This window comes from Ips typographus, linkage group LG8 (genome assembly GCF_016097725.1).
Source record: "Ips typographus isolate SLU linkage group LG8, UJ_Ityp_2.0, whole genome shotgun sequence".
Taxonomy (NCBI): domain Eukaryota; kingdom Metazoa; phylum Arthropoda; class Insecta; order Coleoptera; family Curculionidae; genus Ips; species Ips typographus.
Window position 1 is genome coordinate 1,234,677 of NC_138429.1, and position 20,313 is coordinate 1,254,989.

General features: G+C 38.4%; 3 protein-coding genes across 4 annotated transcripts in view; 1 reads left to right on the plus strand and 2 right to left on the minus strand.

Moving 5' to 3' along the window:
• Nucleotides 1–426: 426 nt before the first annotated feature.
• On the minus strand, nt 427–15,911 carry DCAF12 (DDB1 and CUL4 associated factor 12-like protein). Its single transcript, XM_081985978.1, has 7 exons — nt 15,618–15,911; nt 15,314–15,566; nt 15,037–15,264; nt 1,766–1,933; nt 1,493–1,711; nt 1,255–1,443; nt 427–1,196 (listed from the first exon to the last, which is right to left on the minus strand). The coding sequence occupies exons 1-7, from the start codon at nt 15,773–15,775 to the stop codon at nt 1,041–1,043; spliced, it is 1,371 nt and encodes a 456-aa protein (XP_081842104.1). The 5' UTR covers nt 15,776–15,911; the 3' UTR covers nt 427–1,040.
• Nucleotides 15,886–19,811, minus strand: LOC145733273 (uncharacterized). Its single transcript, XM_081986045.1, has 3 exons — nt 19,573–19,811; nt 16,096–16,278; nt 15,886–16,040 (listed from the first exon to the last, which is right to left on the minus strand). Exons 1-3 carry the CDS (start codon nt 19,696–19,698, stop codon nt 16,020–16,022), a joined length of 330 nt encoding a protein of 109 aa, XP_081842171.1. The 5' UTR covers nt 19,699–19,811; the 3' UTR covers nt 15,886–16,019.
• FMRFaR (FMRFamide Receptor) overlaps nt 16,208–20,313 on the plus strand; it is a 50,154-nt gene continuing 46,048 nt past the window's right edge. Inside the window, exon 1 of one of the 2 annotated variants that reach the window (XM_081985997.1) lies at nt 16,208–16,375. The gene's annotated coding sequence lies outside the window, so the exon portion shown is untranslated. The remainder of the gene's footprint in view (nt 16,376–20,313) is intronic. The other variant, XM_081985985.1, reaches the window with a different exon arrangement.

Genomic DNA, 20,313 nt, shown 5'->3' on the forward strand with positions numbered 1-20,313 from the left:
GACCAACACAAGACAGAAAACGAAAAAAATATCAAGTAGGCCATATTTTTAGCGCGCTGTTGCCAAACGCCGTAAGTATTCAATACCCTCGACAAACTTACTTTACGGCGTTTGGCAACAGCGCGCTAAAAATATGGCCTACTTGATATTTTTTTCTTTTTCTGTCTTTCTCCCGCGAATGCAATTACCTACGTTTCTCTGTCCGTTACACGGTTTTCCTATGGTCGCTTTTGGATTTACCACACCTGTATACTGACAATGAATTTTATTTTGAGGTATAAAAATAATTATTCTGAACTGAAAGTAATCAATTTTTTAAACTACTACTTGTATGGCTATTTCAGTTTTTTCATTATATTACATATCCAAAAACGAGTTCAGTCCGCATTGAATGACCATGTAAAAGACGAAAGGACAAATAAAACATTTTTATATCAGATCTTTATTTCCATTTAAATCAAACCTTATAGAAAAAAAATGAGTTAAATCAATTTTTACTTAGTCTGACTATAAAAAAAGACAGGCTACTTGCTTATTTATACATACCCTCTCCCTATACACTTGTAAAATAAAGTAGTAAATACTAAACTTAAAAATTATATCACAGAACAGGAGCTAGATCTTTATATAAACTGTACCTAGATTATAGGTAGCCTAGAACACATTTAGGCATGTATGTCTCTTTTTTAAGACCGAAAAAATTTTAAACATTGCAAACGGGTGCGAAATAACAAATCTAATAAGTATTCAGAACAGACACTTCGTGTTTGACAATTAAAACCCAAAAAATAATAAGCACGCAAAACAGTCCAGGGAGCGTATTCTTGAAATGAGGGAAGTGAGTTATCAAGAGAAAGGTTTGAAGAATGTGACCGAAACCCGCCATTGTCACATTCTTCTGTCACATTCTATCAACACGTCTCTTGAAGATTCCTTTCCCTGATTTCAAGAATTAAGGCCCAGAGCTACAACACTCTCCTTTTTAAGGGGTTACTTTTATCAACTTCTTGATAAACGCAACCCTCGCAAATTTACCTAAGTTACTGCCATAAACCAGCATAATTACCGGTTAAAGTGGCTGGAAGTGGACCGCCGGCCGTAAATAATCGCGTGCCTGTTGAATCGTAACAGTGCGTATAAATTGCAGGTACGTATTTCACGTTTTGGACGTTGTCTATGAACTCTTCGTCTGGGAACTATATTTCCAGCAAAAACACTCAATTTCTAATTTTTTGATTAGGTTAGAGTACTTACCACGTAACCCTTACTGGCCTTTAATACCACGGTTCGGGAGGAATTGATGCTGCTCTCCAGGTATTTTCCCGCTTTCATATCGTAGAACATTAACATTCCTAGACCGGTGCCAACTGTCAAAATGTCACCCTGAAAGGTCGTGGATCGGACGCCGCAACCCGCATAACGCGACGACACTTTTTTGATCGCCTAAATGTCAAACAGTGTGGTCAATTGTTAAAAACAGCACAGAACTAACCTGCATAGTTCGACAATCCAACAGAAGACTGTAGGAACGACAACCGATGGCGTAAACGCTCCCCGTTTCCTGTACGGACATGCAAACGTTTTCCTGGACGCTGGGCAGTTTCCGAGATAGTTTCTGTTTAAACGTTTCCGCGTTCCAAATGTGAATGTAACCGTTTAAACTCAATGCCGCGATTTCCCCGTAAGATTTGTTGAAAGCCAAAGCTCGAATCTAAGGTAGCAATAAGAAACATATTACGGAGCTAAAAATATTGAATTTACTCACTTTTTGGGCGTTACGACACTCTCGCAACGATATGGGCGATATGGATTTGTGAGTGGGCACCTCGTTTTTCGACTCCAATACGTCGTCGGTGATTCGCCACAGCGCCAATCTAGTGTCACGTGACCCAGACACTAGAAATTCGTCGTCCAACCAGCACATGTCGAATACCTGGACAGAATATAAAATATGCATACAGTCTGGTCAGCGACAACAGTTTTGAGAACGTTTAAGACACTTGTAGAACCCTCAGACACACACAAGAAGGTTCTCAGTAGCATTTAGAGGTTTCTGGCACTTTCAAAATGAATTTAGAGGCCTCTGGTAGTTTAAAACAGTTTTGAGAACGTTTAAGACACTTGTAGAACACTCTGACATACACAAGAAGGTTCTTAGTAGCATTTAGAGGTTTCTGGCACTTTCAAAATGAATTTAGAGGCCTCTGGTAGTTTAAAACAGTTTTGAGAACGTTTAAGACACTTGTAGAACACTCTGACATACACAAGAAGGTTCTTAGTAGCATTTAGAGGTTTCTGGCACTTTCAAAATGGTTTTAAAAGCCTCTGGCAGTTTAAAACAGTTTTGGGAAGGTTTAAGACAATTGTAGAACCCTCTGACACACACAAGAAGGTTCTCAGTAGCATTTAGAGGTCTCTGGCACTTTCAAAATGATTTTAGAGGCCTCTGGCAGTTTAAAACAGTTTTGAGAACATTTAAGACACTTCTAGAATCCTCTAACACACACAAGAAGGTTCTTAGTAGCATTTAGAGGTTTTTGAAACCTTCAGAATGGTTTTAGAGGCCTCTGGCAGTTTAAAACAGTTTTGGGAAGGTTTAAGACAATTGTAGAACACTCTGACATACACAAGAAGGTTCCCAGTAGCATTTAGGGGTCTCTGGCACTTTCAAAATGATTTTAGAGGCCTCTGGCAGTTTAAAACAGTTTTGAGAACGTTTAAGACACTTGTAGAACACTCTGACACACACAAGAAGATTCTCAGTAGCATTTAGGGGTCTCTGGCACTTTCAAAATGATTTTAGAGGCCTCTGGCAGTTTAAAACAGTTTTGGGAAGGTTTAAGACACTTATACAACCCTCTGACACACACAAGAAGGTTCTCAGTAGCATTTATAGGTTTCTGGCACTTTCAAAATGATTTTAGAGGCCTCTGGCAGTTTAAAACAGTTTTGAGAACGTTTAAGACACTTGTAGAACCCTCTGACACACACAAGAAGGTTCTTAGTAGCATTTAGAGGTTTTTGAAACCTTCAGAATGGTTTTAGAGGCCTCTGGCAGTTTAAAACAGTTTTGGGAAGGTTTAAGACAATTGTAGAACACTCTGACATACACAAGAAGGTTCCCAGTAGCATTTAGGGGTCTCTGGCACTTTCAAAATGATTTTAGAGGCCTCTGGCAGTTTAAAACAGTTTTGGGAAGGTTTAAGACACTTCTAGAACACTCTGACATACACAAGAAGGTTCCCAGTAGCATTTAGGGGTCTCTGGCACTTTCAAAATGATTTTAGAGGCCTCTGGCAGTTTAAAACAGTTTTGGGAAGGTTTAAGACACTTATACAACCCTCTGACACACACAAGAAGGTTCTCAGTAGCATTTATAGGTTTCTGGCACTTTCAAAATGATTTTAGAGGCCTCTGGCAGTTTAAAACAGTTTTGAGAACGTTTAAGACACTTGTAGAACACTCTGACACACACAAGAAGATTCTCAGTAGCATTTAGGGGTCTCTGGCACTTTCAAAATGATTTTAGAGGCCTCTGGCAGTTTAAAACAGTTTTGGGAAGGTTTAAGACACTTCTAGAACACTCTGACATACACAAGAAGGTTCCCAGTAGCATTTAGGGGTCTCTGGCACTTTCAAAATGATTTTAGAGGCCTCTGGCAGTTTAAAACAGTTTTGGGAAGGTTTAAGACACTTATACAACCCTCTGACACACACAAGAAGGTTCTCAGTAGCATTTATAGGTTTCTGGCACTTTCAAAATGATTTTAGAGGCCTCTGGCAGTTTAAAACAGTTTTGAGAACGTTTAAGACACTTGTAGAACCCTCTGACACACACAAGAAGGTTCTTAGTAGCATTTAGAGGTTTTTGAAACCTTCAGAATGGTTTTAGAGGCCTCTGGCAGTTTAAAACAGTTTTGGGAAGGTTTAAGACAATTGTAGAACACTCTGACATACACAAGAAGGTTCCCAGTAGCATTTAGGGGTCTCTGGCACTTTCAAAATGATTTTAGAGGCCTCTGGCAGTTTAAAACAGTTTTGGGAAGGTTTAAGACACTTATACAACCCTCTGACACACACAAGAAGGTTCTCAGTAGCATTTATAGGTTTCTGGCACTTTCAAAATGATTTTAGAGGCCTCTGGCAGTTTAAAACAGTTTTGAGAACGTTTAAGACACTTGTAGAACCCTCTGACACACACAAGAAGGTTCTTAGTAGCATTTAGAGGTTTTTGAAACCTTCAGAATGGTTTTAGAGGCCTCTGGCAGTTTAAAACAGTTTTGGGAAGGTTTAAGACAATTGTAGAACACTCTGACATACACAAGAAGGTTCCCAGTAGCATTTAGGGGTCTCTGGCACTTTCAACATGATTTTAGAGGCCTCTGGCAGTTTAAAACAGTTTTGGGAAGGTTTAAGACAATTGTAGAACACTCTGACATACACAAGAAGGTTCCCAGTAGCATTTAGGGGTCTCTGGCACTTTCAACATGATTTTAGAGGCCTCTGGCAGTTTAAAACAGTTTTGGGAAGGTTTAAGACAATTGTAGAACACTCTGACATACACAAGAAGGTTCCCAGTAGCATTTAGAGGTCTCTGGCACTTTCAGAATGGTTTTAGAGGCCTCTGGCAGTTTAAAACAGTTTTGAGAACGTTTAAGACACTTGTAGAACACTCTGACATACACAAGAAGGTTCCCAGTAGCATTTAGGGGTCTCTGGCACTTTCAAAATGATTTTAGAGGCCTCTGGCAGTTTAAAACAGTTTTGGGAAGGTTTAAGACACTTCTAGAACACTCTGACATACACAAGAAGGTTCCCAGTAGCATTTAGGGGTCTCTGGCACTTTCAAAATGATTTTAGAGGCCTCTGGCAGTTTAAAACAGTTTTGGGAAGGTTTAAGACACTTATACAACCCTCTGACACACACAAGAAGGTTCTCAGTAGCATTTATAGGTTTCTGGCACTTTCAGAATGGTTTTAGAGGCCTCTGGCAGTTTAAAACAGTTTTGAGAACGTTTAAAACACTTGTAGAACACTCTGACACACACAAGAAGGTTCTCAGTAGCATTTAGAGGTTTTTTAAACTTTCAGAATGATTTTAGAGGCCTCTGGCAGTTTAAAACAGTTTTGGGAAGGTTTAAGACACTTGTACAACTCTTTGACACACACAAGAAGGTTCTCAGTAGCATTTAGAGGTCTCTGGCACTTTCAGAATGGTTTTAGAGGCCTCTGGCAGTTTAAAACAGTTTTGAGAACGTTTAAGACACTTGTAGAACACTCTGACATACACAAGAAGGTTCTTAGTAGCATTTAGAGGTTTCTGGCACTTTCAAAATGGTTTTAAAAGCCTCTGGCAGTTTAAAACAGTTTTGGGAAGGTTTAAGACAATTGTAGAACACTCTGACATACACAAGAAGGTTCCCAGTAGCATTTAGGGGTCTCTGGCACTTTCAACATGATTTTAGAGGCCTCTGGCAGTTTAAAACAGTTTTGAGAACGTTTAAGACACTTGTAGAACACTCTGACATACACAAGAAGGTTCCCAGTAGCATTTAGGGGTCTCTGGCACTTTCAAAATGATTTTAGAGGCCTCTGGCAGTTTAAAACAGTTTTGAGAATGTTTAAGACACTTGTAGAACACTCTGACATACACAAGAAGGTTCCCAGTAGCATTTAGGGGTCTCTGGCACTTTCAAAATGATTTTAGAGGCCTCTGGCAGTTTAAAACAGTTTTGGGAAGGTTTAAGACACTTATACAACCCTCTGACACACACAAGAAGGTTCTCAGTAGCATTTATAGGTTTCTGGCACTTTCAGAATGGTTTTAGAGGCCTCTGGCAGTTTAAAACAGTTTTGAGAACGTTTAAAACACTTGTAGAACACTCTGACACACACAAGAAGGTTCTCAGTAGCATTTAGAGATCTTTGAAACTTTGAGAATGGTTTTAGAGGCCTCTGGCAGTTTAAAACAGTTTTGAGAACGTTTAAGACACTTGTAGAACACTCTGACATACACAAGAAGGTTCTTAGCAGCATTTAGAGGTCTCTGGCACTTTCAAAATGATTTTAGAGGCCTCTGGCAGTTTAAAACAGTTTTGAGAATGTTTAAGACACTTGTAGAACACTCTGACATACACAAGAAGGTTCCCAGTAGCATTTAGGGGTCTCTGGCACTTTCAAAATGATTTTAGAGGCCTCTGGCAGTTTAAAACAGTTTTGAGAATGTTTAAGACACTTGTAGAACACTCTGACATACACAAGAAGGTTCTCAGTAGCATTTAGGGGTCTCTGGCACTTTCAAAATGATTTTAGAGGCCTCTGGCAGTTTAAAACAGTTTTGGGAAGGTTTAAGACACTTATACAACCCTCTGACACACACAAGAAGGTTCTCAGTAGCATTTATAGGTTTCTGGCACTTTCAGAATGGTTTTAGAGGCCTCTGGCAGTTTAAAACAGTTTTGAGAACGTTTAAAACACTTGTAGAACACTCTGACACACACAAGAAGGTTCTCAGTAGCATTTAGAGGTTTTTTAAACTTTCAGAATGATTTTAGAGGCCTCTGGCAGTTTAAAACAGTTTTGGGAAGGTTTAAGACACTTGTACAACTCTTTGACACACACAAGAAGGTTCTCAGTAGCATTTAGAGGTCTCTGGCACTTTCAGAATGGTTTTAGAGGCCTCTGGCAGTTTAAAACAGTTTTGAGAACGTTTAAGACACTTGTAGAACACTCTGACATACACAAGAAGGTTCCCAGTAGCATTTAGGGGTCTCTGGCACTTTCAAAATGATTTTAGAGGCCTCTGGCAGTTTAAAACAGTTTTGGGAAGGTTTAAGACACTTCTAGAACACTCTGACATACACAAGAAGGTTCCCAGTAGCATTTAGGGGTCTCTGGCACTTTCAAAATGATTTTAGAGGCCTCTGGCAGTTTAAAACAGTTTTGGGAAGGTTTAAGACACTTATACAACCCTCTGACACACACAAGAAGGTTCTCAGTAGCATTTATAGGTTTCTGGCACTTTCAGAATGGTTTTAGAGGCCTCTGGCAGTTTAAAACAGTTTTGAGAACGTTTAAAACACTTGTAGAACACTCTGACACACACAAGAAGGTTCTCAGTAGCATTTAGAGGTTTTTTAAACTTTCAGAATGATTTTAGAGGCCTCTGGCAGTTTAAAACAGTTTTGGGAAGGTTTAAGACACTTGTACAACTCTTTGACACACACAAGAAGGTTCTCAGTAGCATTTAGAGGTCTCTGGCACTTTCAGAATGGTTTTAGAGGCCTCTGGCAGTTTAAAACAGTTTTGAGAACGTTTAAGACACTTGTAGAACACTCTGACATACACAAGAAGGTTCTTAGTAGCATTTAGAGGTTTCTGGCACTTTCAAAATGGTTTTAAAAGCCTCTGGCAGTTTAAAACAGTTTTGGGAAGGTTTAAGACAATTGTAGAACACTCTGACATACACAAGAAGGTTCCCAGTAGCATTTAGGGGTCTCTGGCACTTTCAACATGATTTTAGAGGCCTCTGGCAGTTTAAAACAGTTTTGAGAACGTTTAAGACACTTGTAGAACACTCTGACATACACAAGAAGGTTCCCAGTAGCATTTAGGGGTCTCTGGCACTTTCAAAATGATTTTAGAGGCCTCTGGCAGTTTAAAACAGTTTTGAGAACGTTTAAGACACTTGTAGAACCCTCTGACACACACAAGAAGGTTCTCAGTAGCATTTAGGGGTCTCTGGCACTTTCAAAATGATTTTAGAGGCCTCTGGCAGTTTAAAACAGTTTTGAGAATGTTTAAGACACTTGTAGAACACTCTGACATACACAAGAAGGTTCCCAGTAGCATTTAGGGGTCTCTGGCACTTTCAAAATGATTTTAGAGGCCTCTGGCAGTTTAAAACAGTTTTGAGAATGTTTAAGACACTTGTAGAACACTCTGACATACACAAGAAGGTTCCCAGTAGCATTTAGGGGTCTCTGGCACTTTCAAAATGATTTTAGAGGCCTCTGGCAGTTTAAAACAGTTTTGGGAAGGTTTAAGACACTTATACAACCCTCTGACACACACAAGAAGGTTCTCAGTAGCATTTATAGGTTTCTGGCACTTTCAGAATGGTTTTAGAGGCCTCTGGCAGTTTAAAACAGTTTTGAGAACGTTTAAAACACTTGTAGAACACTCTGACACACACAAGAAGGTTCTCAGTAGCATTTAGAGATCTTTGAAACTTTGAGAATGGTTTTAGAGGCCTCTGGCAGTTTAAAACAGTTTTGAGAACGTTTAAGACACTTGTAGAACACTCTGACATACACAAGAAGGTTCTTAGCAGCATTTAGAGGTCTCTGGCACTTTCAAAATGATTTTAGAGGCCTCTGGCAGTTTAAAACAGTTTTGGGAAGGTTTAAGACACTTATACAACCCTCTGACACACACGAGAAGGTTCTCAGTAGCATTTAGAGGTTTCTGGCACTTTCAAAATGAATTTAGAGGCCTCTGGTAGTTTAAAACAGTTTTGAGAACGTTTAAGACACTTGTAGAACACTCTGACATACACAAGAAGGTTCTTAGTAGCATTTAGAGGTTTCTGGCACTTTCAAAATGAATTTAGAGGCCTCTGGTAGTTTAAAACAGTTTTGAGAACGTTTAAGACACTTGTAGAACACTCTGACATACACAAGAAGGTTCTTAGTAGCATTTAGAGGTTTCTGGCACTTTCAAAATGGTTTTAAAAGCCTCTGGCAGTTTAAAACAGTTTTGGGAAGGTTTAAGACAATTGTAGAACCCTCTGACACACACAAGAAGGTTCTCAGTAGCATTTAGAGGTCTCTGGCACTTTCAAAATGATTTTAGAGGCCTCTGGCAGTTTAAAACAGTTTTGAGAACATTTAAGACACTTCTAGAATCCTCTAACACACACAAGAAGGTTCTTAGTAGCATTTAGAGGTTTTTGAAACCTTCAGAATGGTTTTAGAGGCCTCTGGCAGTTTAAAACAGTTTTGGGAAGGTTTAAGACAATTGTAGAACACTCTGACATACACAAGAAGGTTCCCAGTAGCATTTAGGGGTCTCTGGCACTTTCAAAATGATTTTAGAGGCCTCTGGCAGTTTAAAACAGTTTTGAGAACGTTTAAGACACTTGTAGAACACTCTGACACACACAAGAAGATTCTCAGTAGCATTTAGGGGTCTCTGGCACTTTCAAAATGATTTTAGAGGCCTCTGGCAGTTTAAAACAGTTTTGGGCAGGTTTAAGACACTTATACAACCCTCTGACACACACAAGAAGGTTCTCAGTAGCATTTATAGGTTTCTGGCACTTTCAAAATGATTTTAGAGGCCTCTGGCAGTTTAAAACAGTTTTGAGAACGTTTAAGACACTTGTAGAACCCTCTGACACACACAAGAAGGTTCTTAGTAGCATTTAGAGGTTTTTGAAACCTTCAGAATGGTTTTAGAGGCCTCTGGCAGTTTAAAACAGTTTTGGGAAGGTTTAAGACAATTGTAGAACACTCTGACATACACAAGAAGGTTCCCAGTAGCATTTAGGGGTCTCTGGCACTTTCAAAATGATTTTAGAGGCCTCTGGCAGTTTAAAACAGTTTTGGGAAGGTTTAAGACACTTCTAGAACACTCTGACATACACAAGAAGGTTCCCAGTAGCATTTAGGGGTCTCTGGCACTTTCAAAATGATTTTAGAGGCCTCTGGCAGTTTAAAACAGTTTTGGGAAGGTTTAAGACACTTATACAACCCTCTGACACACACAAGAAGGTTCTCAGTAGCATTTATAGGTTTCTGGCACTTTCAAAATGATTTTAGAGGCCTCTGGCAGTTTAAAACAGTTTTGAGAACGTTTAAGACACTTGTAGAACACTCTGACACACACAAGAAGATTCTCAGTAGCATTTAGGGGTCTCTGGCACTTTCAAAATGATTTTAGAGGCCTCTGGCAGTTTAAAACAGTTTTGGGAAGGTTTAAGACACTTCTAGAACACTCTGACATACACAAGAAGGTTCCCAGTAGCATTTAGGGGTCTCTGGCACTTTCAAAATGATTTTAGAGGCCTCTGGCAGTTTAAAACAGTTTTGGGAAGGTTTAAGACACTTATACAACCCTCTGACACACACAAGAAGGTTCTCAGTAGCATTTATAGGTTTCTGGCACTTTCAAAATGATTTTAGAGGCCTCTGGCAGTTTAAAACAGTTTTGAGAACGTTTAAGACACTTGTAGAACCCTCTGACACACACAAGAAGGTTCTTAGTAGCATTTAGAGGTTTTTGAAACCTTCAGAATGGTTTTAGAGGCCTCTGGCAGTTTAAAACAGTTTTGGGAAGGTTTAAGACAATTGTAGAACACTCTGACATACACAAGAAGGTTCCCAGTAGCATTTAGGGGTCTCTGGCACTTTCAAAATGATTTTAGAGGCCTCTGGCAGTTTAAAACAGTTTTGGGAAGGTTTAAGACACTTATACAACCCTCTGACACACACAAGAAGGTTCTCAGTAGCATTTATAGGTTTCTGGCACTTTCAAAATGATTTTAGAGGCCTCTGGCAGTTTAAAACAGTTTTGAGAACGTTTAAGACACTTGTAGAACCCTCTGACACACACAAGAAGGTTCTTAGTAGCATTTAGAGGTTTTTGAAACCTTCAGAATGGTTTTAGAGGCCTCTGGCAGTTTAAAACAGTTTTGGGAAGGTTTAAGACAATTGTAGAACACTCTGACATACACAAGAAGGTTCCCAGTAGCATTTAGGGGTCTCTGGCACTTTCAACATGATTTTAGAGGCCTCTGGCAGTTTAAAACAGTTTTGGGAAGGTTTAAGACAATTGTAGAACACTCTGACATACACAAGAAGGTTCCCAGTAGCATTTAGGGGTCTCTGGCACTTTCAACATGATTTTAGAGGCCTCTGGCAGTTTAAAACAGTTTTGGGAAGGTTTAAGACAATTGTAGAACACTCTGACATACACAAGAAGGTTCCCAGTAGCATTTAGAGGTCTCTGGCACTTTCAGAATGGTTTTAGAGGCCTCTGGCAGTTTAAAACAGTTTTGAGAACGTTTAAGACACTTGTAGAACACTCTGACATACACAAGAAGGTTCCCAGTAGCATTTAGGGGTCTCTGGCACTTTCAAAATGATTTTAGAGGCCTCTGGCAGTTTAAAACAGTTTTGGGAAGGTTTAAGACACTTCTAGAACACTCTGACATACACAAGAAGGTTCCCAGTAGCATTTAGGGGTCTCTGGCACTTTCAAAATGATTTTAGAGGCCTCTGGCAGTTTAAAACAGTTTTGGGAAGGTTTAAGACACTTATACAACCCTCTGACACACACAAGAAGGTTCTCAGTAGCATTTATAGGTTTCTGGCACTTTCAGAATGGTTTTAGAGGCCTCTGGCAGTTTAAAACAGTTTTGAGAACGTTTAAAACACTTGTAGAACACTCTGACACACACAAGAAGGTTCTCAGTAGCATTTAGAGGTTTTTTAAACTTTCAGAATGATTTTAGAGGCCTCTGGCAGTTTAAAACAGTTTTGGGAAGGTTTAAGACACTTGTACAACTCTTTGACACACACAAGAAGGTTCTCAGTAGCATTTAGAGGTCTCTGGCACTTTCAGAATGGTTTTAGAGGCCTCTGGCAGTTTAAAACAGTTTTGAGAACGTTTAAGACACTTGTAGAACACTCTGACATACACAAGAAGGTTCTTAGTAGCATTTAGAGGTTTCTGGCACTTTCAAAATGGTTTTAAAAGCCTCTGGCAGTTTAAAACAGTTTTGGGAAGGTTTAAGACAATTGTAGAACACTCTGACATACACAAGAAGGTTCCCAGTAGCATTTAGGGGTCTCTGGCACTTTCAACATGATTTTAGAGGCCTCTGGCAGTTTAAAACAGTTTTGAGAACGTTTAAGACACTTGTAGAACACTCTGACATACACAAGAAGGTTCCCAGTAGCATTTAGGGGTCTCTGGCACTTTCAAAATGATTTTAGAGGCCTCTGGCAGTTTAAAACAGTTTTGAGAATGTTTAAGACACTTGTAGAACACTCTGACATACACAAGAAGGTTCCCAGTAGCATTTAGGGGTCTCTGGCACTTTCAAAATGATTTTAGAGGCCTCTGGCAGTTTAAAACAGTTTTGGGAAGGTTTAAGACACTTATACAACCCTCTGACACACACAAGAAGGTTCTCAGTAGCATTTATAGGTTTCTGGCACTTTCAGAATGGTTTTAGAGGCCTCTGGCAGTTTAAAACAGTTTTGAGAACGTTTAAAACACTTGTAGAACACTCTGACACACACAAGAAGGTTCTCAGTAGCATTTAGAGATCTTTGAAACTTTGAGAATGGTTTTAGAGGCCTCTGGCAGTTTAAAACAGTTTTGAGAACGTTTAAGACACTTGTAGAACACTCTGACATACACAAGAAGGTTCTTAGCAGCATTTAGAGGTCTCTGGCACTTTCAAAATGATTTTAGAGGCCTCTGGCAGTTTAAAACAGTTTTGAGAATGTTTAAGACACTTGTAGAACACTCTGACATACACAAGAAGGTTCCCAGTAGCATTTAGGGGTCTCTGGCACTTTCAAAATGATTTTAGAGGCCTCTGGCAGTTTAAAACAGTTTTGAGAATGTTTAAGACACTTGTAGAACACTCTGACATACACAAGAAGGTTCTCAGTAGCATTTAGGGGTCTCTGGCACTTTCAAAATGATTTTAGAGGCCTCTGGCAGTTTAAAACAGTTTTGGGAAGGTTTAAGACACTTATACAACCCTCTGACACACACAAGAAGGTTCTCAGTAGCATTTATAGGTTTCTGGCACTTTCAGAATGGTTTTAGAGGCCTCTGGCAGTTTAAAACAGTTTTGAGAACGTTTAAAACACTTGTAGAACACTCTGACACACACAAGAAGGTTCTCAGTAGCATTTAGAGGTTTTTTAAACTTTCAGAATGATTTTAGAGGCCTCTGGCAGTTTAAAACAGTTTTGGGAAGGTTTAAGACACTTGTACAACTCTTTGACACACACAAGAAGGTTCTCAGTAGCATTTAGAGGTCTCTGGCACTTTCAGAATGGTTTTAGAGGCCTCTGGCAGTTTAAAACAGTTTTGAGAACGTTTAAGACACTTGTAGAACACTCTGACATACACAAGAAGGTTCCCAGTAGCATTTAGGGGTCTCTGGCACTTTCAAAATGATTTTAGAGGCCTCTGGCAGTTTAAAACAGTTTTGGGAAGGTTTAAGACACTTCTAGAACACTCTGACATACACAAGAAGGTTCCCAGTAGCATTTAGGGGTCTCTGGCACTTTCAAAATGATTTTAGAGGCCTCTGGCAGTTTAAAACAGTTTTGGGAAGGTTTAAGACACTTATACAACCCTCTGACACACACAAGAAGGTTCTCAGTAGCATTTATAGGTTTCTGGCACTTTCAGAATGGTTTTAGAGGCCTCTGGCAGTTTAAAACAGTTTTGAGAACGTTTAAAACACTTGTAGAACACTCTGACACACACAAGAAGGTTCTCAGTAGCATTTAGAGGTTTTTTAAACTTTCAGAATGATTTTAGAGGCCTCTGGCAGTTTAAAACAGTTTTGGGAAGGTTTAAGACACTTGTACAACTCTTTGACACACACAAGAAGGTTCTCAGTAGCATTTAGAGGTCTCTGGCACTTTCAGAATGGTTTTAGAGGCCTCTGGCAGTTTAAAACAGTTTTGAGAACGTTTAAGACACTTGTAGAACACTCTGACATACACAAGAAGGTTCTTAGTAGCATTTAGAGGTTTCTGGCACTTTCAAAATGGTTTTAAAAGCCTCTGGCAGTTTAAAACAGTTTTGGGAAGGTTTAAGACAATTGTAGAACACTCTGACATACACAAGAAGGTTCCCAGTAGCATTTAGGGGTCTCTGGCACTTTCAACATGATTTTAGAGGCCTCTGGCAGTTTAAAACAGTTTTGAGAACGTTTAAGACACTTGTAGAACACTCTGACATACACAAGAAGGTTCCCAGTAGCATTTAGGGGTCTCTGGCACTTTCAAAATGATTTTAGAGGCCTCTGGCAGTTTAAAACAGTTTTGAGAACGTTTAAGACACTTGTAGAACCCTCTGACACACACAAGAAGGTTCTCAGTAGCATTTAGGGGTCTCTGGCACTTTCAAAATGATTTTAGAGGCCTCTGGCAGTTTAAAACAGTTTTGAGAATGTTTAAGACACTTGTAGAACACTCTGACATACACAAGAAGGTTCCCAGTAGCATTTAGGGGTCTCTGGCACTTTCAAAATGATTTTAGAGGCCTCTGGCAGTTTAAAACAGTTTTGAGAATGTTTAAGACACTTGTAGAACACTCTGACATACACAAGAAGGTTCCCAGTAGCATTTAGGGGTCTCTGGCACTTTCAAAATGATTTTAGAGGCCTCTGGCAGTTTAAAACAGTTTTGGGAAGGTTTAAGACACTTATACAACCCTCTGACACACACAAGAAGGTTCTCAGTAGCATTTATAGGTTTCTGGCACTTTCAGAATGGTTTTAGAGGCCTCTGGCAGTTTAAAACAGTTTTGAGAACGTTTAAAACACTTGTAGAACACTCTGACACACACAAGAAGGTTCTCAGTAGCATTTAGAGATCTTTGAAACTTTGAGAATGGTTTTAGAGGCCTCTGGCAGTTTAAAACAGTTTTGAGAACGTTTAAGACACTTGTAGAACACTCTGACATACACAAGAAGGTTCTTAGCAGCATTTAGAGGTCTCTGGCACTTTCAAAATGATTTTAGAGGCCTCTGGCAGTTTAAAACAGTTTTGGGAAGGTTTAAGACACTTATACAACCCTCTGACACACACGAGAAGGTTCTCAGTAGCATTTAGAGGTTTCTGGCACTTTCAAAATGATTTTAGAGGCCTAAGTCAATTTAGAACAGTTATGGAAAAGTTTAAGACACTTGTACAACAGATGGTTGTTAAACTTTTCCATAAACTGAATTCACTTCCACTATTCAAAATGCTACAGAAGAAATAAAAAAGTACAAACCCAGTCTTTGTGTGCATTCTCTCCAATACAAACGGGATCAAGTGTTGGCATTCTATAAACAGCAATATCACATGTATTTCTAGCCCCAGTGGCCAATAAACTTTTTGATGGATTCAATTGTATTGAATGAATGCCACAAGGTAATTCGCAATTGTTTTGCATCTCTCTACGACTGACCAGAGAGGGAATTTGGTCAAGTTTGTGGGTTTGCACGTCATACACCATCAACTACAATTGTAACTTTAAAATTAATAAAAAATAAAGGGTAAATGTTTACCTTGTTGCATTTGGTACCAAACACCACCTGGCGGTCGCTCAACCACTGTGAACAAAACACTTTATTCATGTTACCTAAATTGATGGGCTTCTCCTTAAACATTTCGTGGGTTAAAATATGCCGGTTGCCATATTCCTGCATAACTGAGCTCTGTTTTGAGGTTTGCATTTCGCGGTGTTTCAGGTAATCGACGAAATTGTAGGAAGTGTTCATGGCTTGTTTGAGTACAAATTCGGGCTCTTCTTCCGATTCACTACAAACATTAAAATTAGAGTTGTGAATGTGAAAACTACACTCAACTAACCTGTCTTCATAAGTGATGAAATCCTCCGGTTTTTCAGGTTTGCGATTTTGTTCCTGTATTCTTAGGGCTTTCACTTTGTTCCAACGGTCTAGAATACGACTGGGATAGGAACAGGGAGGTCGGGTGCCATAAATGGGGTTAATTTTGGTTTGTGACATGGTTGTGTAAAAAGCTCCAAATACCCGTACGGTATTGTTGTAATAGAATATGCCGGAGGAAAACAAAATATTAGAGCTATAAACCCTTATTCCAAAAATTAATGTGACTAAAATTAAGTGAAAACTATACCAAAACACAACACAAAGCTGTCACTGTCAATAAAACGTCAAAGTGAGTGACACATGGTTGAAAACTGACAAACACCATGTAACGGACCTCTGGTGGTGGTTATTCGAACTAATCTTAAGGACATTGATAAGTAAGCTACTACAGTTTCACTTATTTTTTGTTGTTTTTACAATTACACAACGTGCATTACCGTATTGTGCGTGTATGTAGCGTCTTGTAAAACGAAAAAGGGAGACAAAAAGCAGTTTGCCCCTCCATAAACATGCTCGAGGTTGGAGCCGGAGCGTTTTGCGTTTTCAGTCGCGTTTCGGCAATCGGCGCATTGCATAGGGTCGCAATCGGGATTTTCGAGCTCGTTCCGGATCTTTACGATCTAAAGAGAATAAGAAATTTTAAAAAAAGTTGCAACTCACTCAAAAAAAAAGTTTTTGTGCAGTTTCAAGGATTAATTAGTGCGATTATTTGAAAAGGTCAGGATTTTATTATATATTTTTTTTTTCTTAAATATTAAACATAATATATTAACTATATTATAAGTCGTGCATTATTAATAAAGTAAATGGGGGCGTTTACACTATACTCTCCATTTTAATGGGAACCATATTATATTGTTGAATAACAGTTAATGCACAATTGCATTACAAGTTTACACCTTGAAATTACCGGTTCATTTAAATGACAAAAAAATAATAATAATTAATTTTAAACCGATTTTGTCTTCAAGTATTCTGAGAAGAAATTTGAAATAAAAAAATTCAAGGGAATAGAAAATATTTTTAGAACTATCAGAGATTATTATTTTTCTTGTCTAATAATTCCTAGTAGATTCAATAATACATTCAATAGCCCAGATAATGATGAAATCTATGATTGAAATTTGCAAATCATATCAATCAATGTCGTTAACGCTGATATTAAACCCTTTTGCTCTAATCTATAGGCCTAGAAGCTTCCTACATCATATCCAACTGGCATTTTGAGTGATTTAGTATTCGGCCTTATTAAGAAACTCTACACAATACTAGATGCTCTGGTAATTAATTAAAAATCGAGAGTAGTAAAATTCGTGGATGAGATATATTGCCGATTCATACTTGACCCACTCCAAACTAAACCGTTTAAATTTTAATAGTTTCATGGGACACGAGCCAAAAAAAGTGAATAATCCGGGAACGCGTTGGTTTCGTTCGCGACATTTTCAGTTTGAATTGTTTTTGCTGAAAAAATACGCTGTGTGTGGCTTCTCTATAGTATTTATAACTCTATGGCGTAAACCGTAGTTTGACAGGTGTCAAAACTGTCTTTGCGTAGCAGTAATGGCGGCACCACCTAAAATTTGTTTTTATGCCTGTTTTAATATGAAAATTTCTACGTGCCGAAAAAGGTTACTTTAGTAGTCGGAAAAGGTTTTCCGCCAATCAAATTACGCAAATTTTTCCCGGTCTCTTAATAATTCTCAATCAGTGATAAATTGAGGCACTTTAAAAATTAAGCCTCACCTGCCTGGTTCATGAATTTTTTATGTTGTGCCCCAGCATTTTTAACTTACCTAACCGCCTTTGGATAGTATTTATTACTCTCTACCATCCAGAGGTAAACATTTTCCAGTGGATTTTCAGTCAAAATTTGCATATACCCTGAGGTGTAGTTAATCAGGCTTGTAACATTCGAAACGTCTATTTTAACAACATTAACCACAATTTGTTAGTGCGGGGGTAAATCCTAAATTATCCGGATCCAGAGGCAGTTATACCAGGTGACTCAACTTTGTCCTGCAAATGATAAATTTTCTTTGTTAACGGAAACGTTTTTCTCAGGGTTCAAAATGGAGAGTATTTTCGTTAAAACAAAATCCTTCATAAATAATACAAAGACTCTAGTTTTCCTCGTTATGCGATAAACGAGAGCGACCTCGATTCTTTATGGTTTTTTTCCGAGTGTTCGCATTTTTCTCCTCGGTAATCCACATTCATGACGCAAATCTCCAATTGCCGAAACCCGGTCAAGGGGTGGGTGGAAAAAGGACGGAGTAGGATGAAAACATCCATTATGTTTAAGGGGACTTGTTTCCGTTCAATCGTTTGCTTGAATTAAAACTTGAAGATCATAGTTTTGAGGGATTTTACCTTCTGCTGTGGTGAAAAATTCACATTTAAACCTTTTGTGGTGCCAAATTGCAAAAAAATCCCCTTTCTTTTAACTGGTGTTTCTCTAAAGGCCAAAACCGTCGTAAACAGTATCAATAACTTTGCTTTTTTCGCCCTCCCCAACAAAAAAAGAGGCTTAAAGACTTTCCCGTATATTTTTCACGCCCAAATGGGGTGTCACGTGACTTTCCTCAAAACCAGAGAGTTTCTCATTATGAAAGTATCCAAAACAATTATTGGCAACTGGTGTTGACAAGGCTATATAATAGTTTCCCCCAAAACCGACAAAAGTCTGGATTCGAGTAGTTGAATATTTAGAAAGTTACAGAGAGAATTAATTGATATTTCCAAACTAAAAATTGACCATTGACATATAAATGTTGATACTATGGCTTGCAAGTAACCAAATTTAGCTTCTAGATGACTTAATCTAGATAAAGCTTGTTGTAACGAAATTGATTATAAACCGACAACGTTGTCTGAAAGTTTTTTCATTAGTAAAGTGCATCGTTATTGTTTCACTACATGTTGACGATCATTATCGCTGAAGCGGGCAAAAACGAAACCTTTTGGGGTTGTACAACCCTTTGAAGTTGCTGCTAAAAACATTTTTGTATTAATTAGATTTTTACAAACTTTTATATATTTTAAAGGATCTCTCGAGACCTTTCATAGCCCGGGAGCGGTTTGTAACACTTTTTCTGATTGCGTTAATGTTGTAAATGTACTTTTTGCTTTTTTGGTTGGAGTTTTACTCGTCTAATGACAAAATTACAGTGGTCGTAAACTTTTCTAATTCGCGGGCAGGAAATGGCGCATTTAAATTTGAATTTTGCGATAAATTACCGTATTATCAGTGGGTCTGGTGAGTTTTTTGTTACATTCCGATTGCGTTTGGTTTACTTCTAAATTACACGCGTACTTTTTGTTTGACTGTTACAGCTTATTTGGAGAACAGGACCAATTAGAAATTATTGATATTAAAATCTTAAATATATAATAAAATGTAGTCATTAAGCATAATAGTCCACATGTATAGAATTTGCATAAATTGCAACACTGTAAGTAGTAAGTTTTTTTTTGACCAATCACAAACTACCCTAAGAGTCAAGGATAATACGATTGTTCAGAGTGAATGTTTGGTTGCATAACTCTAGTGCTAGTAATTATAGAGAAAGCAGGTCGCCATAATGTCAATACATTCAAATATATTTTTTTTTAAATCAGACTAATACGCTTCTTGACAATGGCTAAGTTTACGGATCTAAATATTTACGAATTTAAACAAGAATGAGACAAAATAATAGAAAGAGGCGTGCAGTGAAAATAAAACTTGGCAAAGGTACACTTGTCTGACTTAGACCCGCAAATAAATTCGATCCAATTATAATATTATGTTAAACAGCCAGCAATTTTTCGAAATTTCAACAGATTTTCAATTCCTGATCATTATTAAAGCGCAGAGTATAGAGGTTATTATGAAATTTCGGGAAAAAGTGTAACAAGGAAAACAATGATACCTTAAAAAGGTCGATCCGGTCAATGTAACGTGCACATATGGTCCGAATTGCGACGACCCGGTCTACCTTCCACCTTGATTGATCCAAGGTCCGATGGACAATGAACGGTCTTTTTCTGTTCTTCATTAATCATAACAAACGTGTTTCTTGTGTGTTGAACGTTCGAGAAATTCCCCTGCAAATTTCAAACACGAACGTAATTTTAAGTTTTCGCCATTTTGCGACAAACGTCAAAATCGGCCTCTTTGCCCAAAGACGACATTTTAATGCGGGTCACGTGATAATCAAAGCTATTTGCAATACAATGATCATGTGACAACACGGAGCGCGCCCCGCCCCTTTTGTCCAAGGCACACTTTGATCACAACTTAACGAATTATCTTCAATATCTGACACCAACCTGAAAGCATCCGTTGTGACGTCACCAGAAGTGCCGCTAGGCTCTTTTTTTTTTCTAAATACTTTTCAAACAATAATTTATACAGTTGTCTTGACTAACAATTTTCTAGTCTGTAGCGTAGTTGGGTCAGTTACAAAACAGCGTGACAATCACTAAACCATACCATAAATCAATAATTCAGTTCCCCGTTTGCGATTTAAAACCCGCATTTAAACCGAATATGTAATTTCAAGTTTTTTAAGTGATTTATCAGGTGCTGGCAATTATAATGTTCGATTTTTTCGCGCAGACTACCTGCCCAACCTGTTTAGTTCCAGTGCCTTTAATCGCGATTTCTTGTA